This window comes from Electrophorus electricus, chromosome 13 (genome assembly GCF_013358815.1).
Source record: "Electrophorus electricus isolate fEleEle1 chromosome 13, fEleEle1.pri, whole genome shotgun sequence".
NCBI lineage: Eukaryota > Metazoa > Chordata > Actinopteri > Gymnotiformes > Gymnotidae > Electrophorus > Electrophorus electricus.
In genome coordinates this window covers 19,285,054-19,296,001 of record NC_049547.1, presented here as the reverse complement: position 1 = coordinate 19,296,001, position 10,948 = coordinate 19,285,054, and the positions used below count along the sequence as shown (strand labels likewise).

The 10,948-nt window shown below is 42.2% G+C and overlaps 1 protein-coding gene across 5 annotated transcripts in view; it reads left to right on the top strand.

The window, feature by feature from the left end:
- Positions 1–5,126: 5,126 nt before the first annotated feature.
- Positions 5,127–10,948, top strand: part of hspa12a (heat shock protein 12A) — a 35,596-nt gene continuing 29,774 nt past the window's right edge. For 2 of the 5 annotated variants that reach the window (XM_027024584.2, XM_035532556.1), the window contains exon 1: positions 5,127–5,432. In XM_027024584.2, coding sequence (XP_026880385.2) covers positions 5,393–5,432 — 40 coding nt within the window. In that variant the 5' untranslated portion in view covers positions 5,127–5,392. The other 3 variants (XM_027024581.2, XM_027024582.2, XM_027024583.2) reach the window with 3 other exon arrangements.

Here is a 10,948-nt window from a genome sequence, read left to right as displayed (position 1 = left end):
TCAGATGCTGTGAATGGAAAAGCTAACAGTGTCTTTACATTCTTGGCTGTTAGGGTCCTCTCCCGTCCCGGATTCCCAGAATGTTTTCATTCCTGTTCAAGTTCTAGCTGGCCTTTGTTTAGCTTGTGTCTTTTGTTTACATCCAGCATGTGTTTTCCTGTCAGTCCCGTCTCCGCCCCATGTGTGTGTCCCCACCCAGGTTACCACGTTCGCAGTTATTAGCCCCGCCCCACTTTATGCCCATCAGCTCCATCCTTTGTGTTACCAATCACCCTGTTAATGTAAACCCCAATGTCTTCCAGTCTTCTTCTGTAGATTCGTGTCTGTGTGAGTGTACATGTGGCAGGACACCTATTACCCTTGCTGTGATCCGTTCTTCTGCTAGCGACTTTTATTCTGCCTTGCCTGTTTAGTTAGCCTTTAGTTTTGCTCCCTTGTCTTTCTCTGGAGTAATGAAGGACCCTGAGGGCCTCCTTTATTACTGAGCGGCCTTGTACCGGACATGGAATATCGTACATACTCAGCACACAGTAACACCTCTTTGCCTTTACATCACTCGTTTGTACATATGGCTACCTTGATCTTGGTGAGGCAGACGTGACATCGGCATAGTTCCAGTGAACATTTAACAGGCTGTTACTATACCCTACTGTATGTTGATGTGTCTGGGAGACTTCAGAGCACTTGAAGTTGTAGGCATTTAGTACTTAAGGCATCATTGCGCTTTCTCTCTATCTCATGTCTAACAGCCAATCTGAGCAGATGAGGACATACACATCAGCAACCAATGTCAACACAGAGAGAACAATAGAATCATGCCAACTTCATTTCAGAAGCTGCTAAACTACGGAAGAAAGAGTGTGTCGTCATACTGCTCTCCTCAGGGATGTAAAAGGGAGCTCAGAAACCAAGAAAAGCAGTTATATAAAAGGTATATACCTAAAGAACACATAAAGGTCACTGATATATAGAACATCTGAAAATGATTACATAATAGAACTATTAATAGGTTGTAATCAGCTATTTGTACTGTAATTAGGGTTGCTACAGTGGCAGTGCTTCACAGTGAGTCAGTGTGTAAGATATGAATTTATGATGATGTATAACATGCGTTTCCACCTGTTGCTGTCTGCTCATTTGTTTATTGGTCCTTACACCTGGGGTTCTCTTCTCATCTGTGTTGACTTGACTTCCCATAAATGTAGGTTGGATTCAGGACCCCAGCCCTCTGGATTCCCCCTACACTGTCCTACAGTGCCCTCTGGTTGCAGAGAAGACCCTCTGCCTTCATAAACACGTTGCACTGCTATATCTCCTGCCACGCTCTGCATGCTTGACTTTATCATACATCATGTCTATTTATACCGCAGAAGAGCATTTCATTGCTGACCACAACTAACCAAAAGAACTATGTCATTTTGGCTTAGAGTTAAAGTAGTTAGCAGCACATGATCATTCTTGTTTGATTTTAAAAAAGTTTTTTCTTTTATGTGAATGAATAGCAAATGAGTGTAGTATGATCCTAGGGACTATAAATATCAGTTGCTACAATTACAAACTGTCAAACTGAAGGTTACAATGCAATGTCTTCTTCACTGTTTGTCTCTGCGGGAAATGGGAAACAATCTCTGCACGCGTTGATAGTGCCCTCAACCAGCTGTCAGTAAACATCACCAATGCACTTGAAAGGAGCAAAAACACAGAGTGGAAATGTGGTTCAAAAAAGGTCATTTAGAAAAATTCTTCAGACCTTCATGGTTTTGGTCTGGGCAGGCTATGGCACTCTACAGGGCAAAGTGCTAAATGTCAGCAAGTGTGGTTTTAGTTCATGCAAAACTATTGACATAATATGGATCCCATTCAGATGTGATAATAGCCACTAACTAGCCAGTGTTGTCTTCCATAACCGCAATAAAGAGCTCACTTAAGACCCATGCACATTACCTTTTCAGCGAGACAGAGTGCAGATTATTCATTAATTTACAACTCTGTATTTCTGCCGTTAGTCTTGACATGTAAATCTAATATGTTTATCAATATATAAACTACTAAAATGAGTTCTTAAGCATTCAGCTCATTTCTGAGAGCAGTGCAGCACTATGCTGTGTGGGTCTATCAGTGCAGAGACAGAAACGTCAACAAGGCTGGACATGGACTGAGCAGAACACAGGAGAACAACTTATTCTACAGGAGGATATGGGATAGGCTATGATCCATATTAAATCTTATTAAAGACAGGTGTACCTAAAAAGAACAGGTGTACCCGATAATGACAGGTGTACCTAGTAAATACAGGTGTACTGATGTACCTAATAAAGACAGGTGTACCTAATAAAGACAGGTTTATACTGGTGTACCTAATAATGATAGGTGGTCTGGTGTAGCTAATTATGATAATGCTCCTAATAATGACAGGTGTACCTAATAATGACAGGTGTACCTAATAGTGACAGGTGTACCTATTAAAGACAGGTGTACACTGGTGTACCTAATAATGATAGGTGTACCTAATAGTGACAGGTGTACCTAATAATGACAGGTGTACCTAATAATGACAGGTGTACCTAATAGTGACAGGTGTACCTATTAAAGACAGGTGTACCTAATAATGACAGGTGTACCTAATAATGACAGGTGTACACTGGTGTACCTAATAATGATAGGTGGTCTGGCATACCTAATTATGATAATGCTCCTAATAATGACAGGTGTACCTAATAATGACTGCTGTACCCAATAAAGCCAGGTGTACCTAATAATGACAGGTGTACCTAATAATGACTGCTGTACCCAATAAAGCCAGGTGTACCTAATAATGACAGGTGTACCTAATAATGACAGGTGTACCTTTTAAAGACAGGTGTACCTAATAATGACAGGTGTACCTTTTAAAGACAGGTGTACCTAATAATGACAGGTGTACCTAATAATGACAGGTGTACCTATTAAAGACAGGTGTACCTAATAATGACTGGTGTACCTAATAATGACTGCTGTACCCAATAAAGCCAGGTGTACCTAATAATGACAGGTGTACCTAATAATGACTGCTGTACCCAATAAAGCCAGGTGTACCTAATAATGACTGGTGTACCTAATAATGACAGGTGTACCTATTAAAGACAGGTGTACCTAATAATGACAGGTGTACCTATTAAAGCCAGGTGTACCTAATAATGACAGGTGTACCTAATAATGACAGGTGTACCTAATAATGACAGGTGTACCTAATAATGACTGCTGTACCCAATAAAGCCAGGTGTACCTAATAATGACAGGTGTACCTATTAAAGACAGGTGTACCTAATAATGACCGGTGTACCCAATAATGACTGCTGTACCCAATAAAGCCAGGTGTACCTAATAATGACAGGTGTACCTAATAATGACTGCTGTACCCAATAAAGCCAGGTGTACCTAATAATGATAGGTGTACCTAATAATGACTGCTGTACCCAATAAAGCCAGGTGTACCTAATGAAAACAGATGTACCTAATAAAGACACATGCAGCTATTAAAAGTGGGAATAGGTTTATCTTAGAAACAGGTGGGTCTAATTTGTGATGATTGTACCCAAGGTACATGGCTCTACCCAAGCTGGTGTTGTCACAACGGCTGAATGAAGTGCTGCAGACATTTCTTTCTGGAATCTATAGCTGGTTTGCTGATAATTGTGGGTCTTCCAGGTCAGATGTGGAGTGACCACTAGATGGGGCAATGAGCTGGTTTATAGCTGCATGGCTGCAGTCACCATAATCAGTTATCTCCTTCAAAATCTCCCTCCCATCAGCACAAAGCAGCTGTGTCCAGAGTTGACATAACAACAAAGACATAAAAACTTCAGTGTTGAACAAACACCCACTATGTTATAAGTCCAGTTAGAGTGGAGGAGTTCATTCAACATGTGGTACATCTGAAACCACTGGAACTTTAATAGGAACTAATGCTGTTCTTTGGGGATTTGTTGTTGTGTAACTTTCAATGTTTGTCCTTTTTTCCCCCTTACTTTTCTTTGTTACTTGTTTGAAAAAGATCTCCTGAGCTGTTTTTTTTTCTTTTTTCTCAGTTCTCATTCTAACTTATTCTCAGGGACGAGAGTTCGCTTTGATTTGAAGGTTTTTTGTTTGTTTGTTTTTGCTAACCCACATACGGCTCAGTCAGTCAGGACTTCTCTCCCATGATGACTGGAACAGGTCAGATTCCACTTGGTTCAACAAAGAAACCCAGTGGATCAGATCAAGCTCAGGGTCTCACTGGAATGACTACTGGAATCAAGACTAGCTCAATCTCTCTCTCTGTATATGCCTGTTTTATTCTTGATTTTTTTTTACCATGTAAGGAGTTCATTCCTCACTTTTTTAGATTAAAATCAGAACCACTGGCTATGGCTAACACTAAGAGAAAAATGGAATGCAATTTCATGGATAGTGGGAGCACTTTCTAGATCACCTGAAAGCAGTTATATGGATAAGAGGATAAGCTGTTCTAAGCTAAAATACTTTATACATACTACAATTTATGAATAAATAAATAAATAAATAAAACAATAAGACCTTCACAGGAAAACAAACTAATAGGATGAGTATTATTAATATTGTTATGTATTCTTTGCTTGTTTGTTTCTTCTTTATTCTGCCTCCACTGCCTTCATAATGTTGTGGTTTATGAGATATTTTGTCAGTACAGACCCAGTTACCCATTTTCTTTTATGTAGAACCAACATTTTTCATTTTGTGTGAATATGAAAATGCGGTCCTCACAACCAGGCACTTGTTGCTTGATCTTCCACCCCTTTTTCTCCAAAAGTGTAGGTTCACTTGAAATCATTACCCAGCGTGTTATAACCCATTTATATAGCACCGAAGACTTTATTCAGGCGCTCGGAGACGAACTTCACGCATAAGCGTTCGGTGCCGAGGTTATTCTAAAAGTGAACCCAGTGCTTGTCATAGCTAGTGGAGGGTTTGGGTCCGCCGTACTTTAGTCTATATTGTGCATAGTTTACTCTGGCGTCCTTGCGGTCGAGCTACAGTTTTAACCCACGAATGGAAATAGTCATTAGGTCCCCAGAACCGGGGTCGAACAGGGGGCGGGACGGTGAGGCAGCAGGCGGAAAGTCGCGATCAACACATTTCCGTTCTCCAAGGTGCCAGACGTCTACAAAGCCCAAAAGGGTTGTTCCAAACTAACTTTAAACGTGGATAGCCTAAGTGCTTCGCCTTTAACGGCGTGCGACAGTGAAGCTCTTCGAGCAAGCAAGCGGCAAAGGGAGGGTCGCTCAAATGTAAAAGTGGCCTTTTGTAAAAATATCTAATGATCCACGCTAAAGGCGAAAAGGCGCTCTGCTGTTAGTAATTTCATGATTTTTGGGCAACAGGACCTGAGGATATAATGGCAGACAGAGAAACGCTGCTAAACGACATTATAACAGGTAAGAAAAGATACTTTACACGATTCCACAGTCTGTGAAACTTGCGATGTTTGTTCATCAGTGATGCAGTCGGCTTCGACCGCCCACTGTCTCCTCCCGCTACCGCGTGTTCTCGTTTTGTAAACACTGGGCCTTCTTGTTTAACGTGTTGTTAAACTTTCGAGGCTCCTTTTAGCCGGCCTCCGACTTTTCTGAGGTTTTCCGAGAACCTCGGTCGGATGCAGTCCTGGAACAGGCACAGATTAGCTGCAGTGTGCAACTGTTCCGCAGTGGGTGAAGAGGCAGGGACTCCATCCGACTCTCTTGCGTGACAACCGCAAACGTGTCTGTTTCGGGATTTTTGTTTTGTTTGGGTTTTTGCGGAGTTTGGCGTAAACTTTGCACAAGGCGTTCTTGCATCTTAGACCTAACATCGCAGTGTGGAAGTGTCGCTGCGATTGTAGCGGTGCAGAGTCGAGTCACGTGGTAGGTCTCCTGGGAGCTTTGAGTCAATGCAGCAAAAGTCTGCACGCCTCATCATCATCATCAGGTGAAGCCGCCAAGAGGTAGGACCCACACACTACGAGCCGCGAAACCGAGCTAAACGTAGTGGCTTACAGCCTATGAATCCACTGCGAGAACATTTCCGTTGTTTCTATGTGGAATAGTCGCATTGCAGAGAAATCTGTTGACACGAGACGACTGTGTTCATATCGGGTATGAAAACGCCACAACGGTATTTTGTTTAGCTGCAGTGTTCTACATCAGAAGTATATTCTTCATATTTAAGGTCTGCGTTTCTGTTTGATGAGTTGATGAGTGCTTGCACACTGGTACGCAGGACGGATACGTGACCGTCCTTTAGTAAGGACACTAAAGTGTCCGACAGCGAGCGTGATGTAATTCGGGAGGGGCGCCGGCGTCTTCATCAGGGCAGTGGCATCTGCATGTACTGCGTGGTTAGGACTGGACATGTGAATGTCATTCCTAGAGCTCTGTGACTGAAGCTAGAACGGTTGGTTATCCATGTACGGGGCCGTTGTAAAGGATGCACTGCGCTCTGGATTAATCTGCATGCCGTTCCTTGAAACCTCACGGTGCCAGCGCCCCGTGCCCTTGGCTTGCCTGCTATTTTAAATCCGGATTTTGCGTGTGGTTGTCGTGGGCCTGCTTTAAAAGGTGACATCCGCACGCTAATTATGTGGCCGTGCATTGGCATGCTAGCCTTTAGCGCGAGCACGGCGGGCCATTTGTCTAAATCGGGAATCGCCTTAGCGCGTGGCGGTTTTGCACGTCGGTAACCGCCGTCTGCGTTCTGTATTCCGTTGAACATTCTCCGTTGCTTTCCGTTGCCCTCCGTTCCCACGTTGTCGCGGGTGGCGGGGTATAAAGGTGCTTTTGTTCCCCGGGGGAAGAATGGCCTGCGGGGGTAGCGCGTGCCCTCACGTAGCAGGCCTGGCGCGCGCCGAGTTCTGTTCGTTCGCTGCGTTTCATGCGTGTAGCAGGAACTTATAACCTGTATCAACATCATTTCAAACTGTGCGTTTCTGCAAAATCAGATGATATTTTGTGTGTTGCTTTTTTTTTTTCCTCTCCATGTAAAAGAAAAAAGTCGAGATCTGCCTGAAGCACCGAGATGTTTATATTTAACGTGAAAAAGGTTGTCTTATTGGAAAATTAAGTGGAAAAAAAACCATTGTAATTTTAAGGCCCAGTCTGCAATCGTTGAAATTTGCAGGCCCAACGATATGGAATAATATCGTAAAGTTCAGTTATGCATATTACAGTTTAAACCACTGCAGAAGGACTGTAAATGGGTCCTCTGGTGATTTAAGATATTATTAAAAGCCAGTGTAGGCATCCATTCCTCCCCCATAGGACATGAAAAACCACACATCCTCTGAGATGTGTATAACAAAAAGTGATCAGTGGTCTTTGCTTTTAGGATTTTAAACACTGTTCAGAGATGCAAAAATGAAGGAAGTCAGTCTGGTGAGACTGAAATTTAACAGTGCAGGCCAGCACTTACAGTGACCTGAAGCCCGCCACTACTGTGGATCCTGGTGTTAGCCATGTAGCTAACTGTGTCTGAGCTGTTGTTAGGTGTGAGATTCTTTAGTATTATTTCTTTGTCACATCAAATCAGACAGGACATCTGCGTAGGCTTGGTGCTGTTTTATGTATGTTTATAAGGGCATAGTGGAATTGCAAACCAGCCTGCACGGGGTCTGGACAGAGGCAGCTAGTCCTAGGGTGGGGGTAGACGGTTTACTGGCCGGAACACAGAGAAGGCCCTGGACTGTGGAGTCAGCAAGTGTGATAAGAAGGGACCTCAACAGCACTGCAGCAGTGATGCACACACACGGACAAGCATGAATACATACAAAAGACATGCAGGATGTGTGCACGCGAACGCACACAAAACATGCAGTGCAGATGCACATTCACACGCATGGTCTGATGTCTCCTGTCTGGTAGGGACTGACTGTGGATACACACACCCTAGATTTGTGACGGAGTCGACATCTCCACTTTCTCTGGTAGGGTGTGGCCATTTACACACACGCTTTAAAACACACAGGCGCACACGCTCATGAGAGCACTGGGCAAGGCAGTGTGTGAGCGCATGCTTTCAGGGTGTGGCTCTCTGTGAGCTTTATATGTGCTGATACACATTCCATAACCCAGCAGAATTAGAGCATGGTGGTTCAGGGCAACTTGTAACTTATTTGCTATAAGTTTTATTGCTAGTAATTGTTTAGTCCACTGTTAATTGATCAAATATGCGTTTATCATGCGAGTTATTTAATGACCTGTCACTATAGTAACAGTGACTTTGCTACATGAGGATGTGGGGTGGATCTGAAGCGGATCTATGGCAGACTTGGCCTGGTTTTTGGACGTGATGGACTAACTACTAGCGAATCTAAGAACGGTGTGGGCTTTCCCATAACGTCAGGTTTTTCCATGAAAACTGTATGGCTATGACCCTGGTACATTTAAGGTTGCTCTTTTAATCCTGCTTGTGCCTTTTCAGGGATTAAACAGACAAGCCTTTAGTGGTGCAACATATAATGTTTGCTGGTTATCACTGCAACACTGACCTGCAGTAAGGGCTGAAATATACAAACGAGCCCACTAACAAGTCACATTTATATTATTGTGTGTTTTTTATACCCTACAATGTTTTGGGGCATTACATTTTAAAAAAAAAAAAAAAAAAAGATGATGATTCAGAATAACACAGGCGAGAAGTTAACCATGTTACCTCAAAACTCCAGCAGTTTGTTTTAATATATTTTAAGTCGTTACAGTTCCAAAATGTAATAATCCACACGGAGTTGCCAGTTGCTGGGTGCAATTCTCATCTTCAGGTAAACATCATGTGACTGCTGCATGTGGTATAAATCAGGCAGGTATAGGGATTTTCGCATTACTTTTCAGCTGAGAGTTGGAACAGACAAAATGGGTGACTATTGACTTTACATGTGGTGTGATGAATGGTCTAGCATGCCAATGGATTTTCCGACGGTCATTCTGCTCATTTCATGCACAGCTGTTTCAAGGGCTTAATGATGAATGGTGTGGAAAACAACTAACTACCAGTAATTGGCAAATGATCCTGTGCATGAAAACAGCTTATGGATCTGAGGGGTCAAAGAAGAATGTGGAGAAAGTTAATAGACGTTCTACAGCCAAGCACATAGCATCTGAATTCATCACTGGTAATTCATGCACTACTTAGTTGACTTGGTGTCGAGTGGGCTACAATAGCTGAAGACAGGGGTGGGTGGAGTTGTCGACGGCGATCAATGGCTGACAGTAATGAAGTACATGTACTTCATTACTGTACTAAAGTGCTGTCTTGAAGTATTTATACTTGAGTATTTCTATTTCTGGAGACAATTCACTCTGCTGCATTTCGCAGTAAGAATTTAAACTTTTACTCCACTAAATGCATACAATACCCATCGTTCCTTATTAGTCTTAAAGTGAAATGAAATGTATAAAGTGGATGAGATGATGTTGGACACCAGGGTACAGGATGCATTTTAATTGGCTAATTTGTTTTGACATATTCAACAGGAATCCTATCTGCTTCGGAGAGAGCCAGGAAAGGCGAGGCAAGGCATGGCAAGTTTTGTGTAGCACTTTTCATACGCGCTGCAAGGTTGAATCAAAGTGAGTCACATAGAGAAGGAATAAAGCTTGCTACAACCAAACAATTTATTAATCAAAGTCGAATATAAATTAACTTTAGTTTTTCTGTTTAAATCTAATCATTTATTTCAATTCAACTTTTATCTCCTTAAAATGTGTTTAAAAAGGCAGGTATTCTGTGCCTCTCATCAATGTTTGCAAATATAATAATCTCTGTTTTATCTTTTTTTCAACTCCAGAAAGTTTTGTCTGTCAGCGATATGCCCAAGGCACTTAGAAAGAGAACTGAGGGGACCGTATTAGTTTGGGGAGGGGGCCATGTAAATCTGAGTGTTGGTGATGTCTGCATAGCTGTGGTAAGAGAGCCCAAAATCTTCTAAAATAAGAGTTGACCAAGAATCGAACCCTGGTGGACACCACATGTCATTGGCACTCTTTCAGAAACCTTATTTTTTATTTCTACAAAGTAATTCCTGCCTTGCAGATACAATGTGAACCATTTTACAAGTCAAGTAATTTTGAAAAAATCTTACATAAAAGTTCCTCATGTCACCAGTGGACCACTTTTAAAGGACTTTTTAAATGTCTCGAACAGAAGAAGGATTCCTTCATTTTAAAATACCTACTTTACTTGTCTCATTCATGCATATTTCATCCTTAAACACTTCTCCATCGAATTAGAAAAAAAAACAGAGGTAAGCCAGACTGTGGCTGGCTAGCTAGCTGACTTTTTAAGGAGCGTAACCTATTGTTAACGAGCTAACATCAGCAGATGCAAATAGGTGATATGCTTCGCATCATGTTTACTACCTGCTAGTTAACCCTGGAAATTATGAAAAAAATGGGATAACTGCAGCAAAAATCACTGCTGTCTGCGTAGTATTAAATTGGTAGAACCTAAATTGGGTAATTTGGTGGGTTTTTGGTTATTTAGTCCGACATTGCCAGACTCTCTAGGGAGAGTGTGGTGCCTTTTGCTTTGACAAGAACTGTCTACTACTGCAAGAAAAGGAAATCTAACTGACAGTTATCAATCGCTATTTTGGTATGACAGATAGACGGACACGCTCTTGAAAAGGGAGTTATGGCACAAACAGTCCCTCGGGAAGCACAGGTTGGCAGTTCAATAAGGCAAATGTACCTTGAATGCAATTCATTTGCACTTCTCTCCACTTTTTAGTGCCCGCAAACAATTTGGGAGATCCGAGTACAATGTTTGACACCGACATGGCATCGGAGTGATTTGTCACATGTTTGTTTCCTATGTAAGACACAGCTATGCTGTTATCTGGGAGGCATTTCACTATTTCACGCAACCAACAAAATCGGATACTGTGAAACCCTGGTAGCTACTCGGTCGACCATGCTTAAAATAC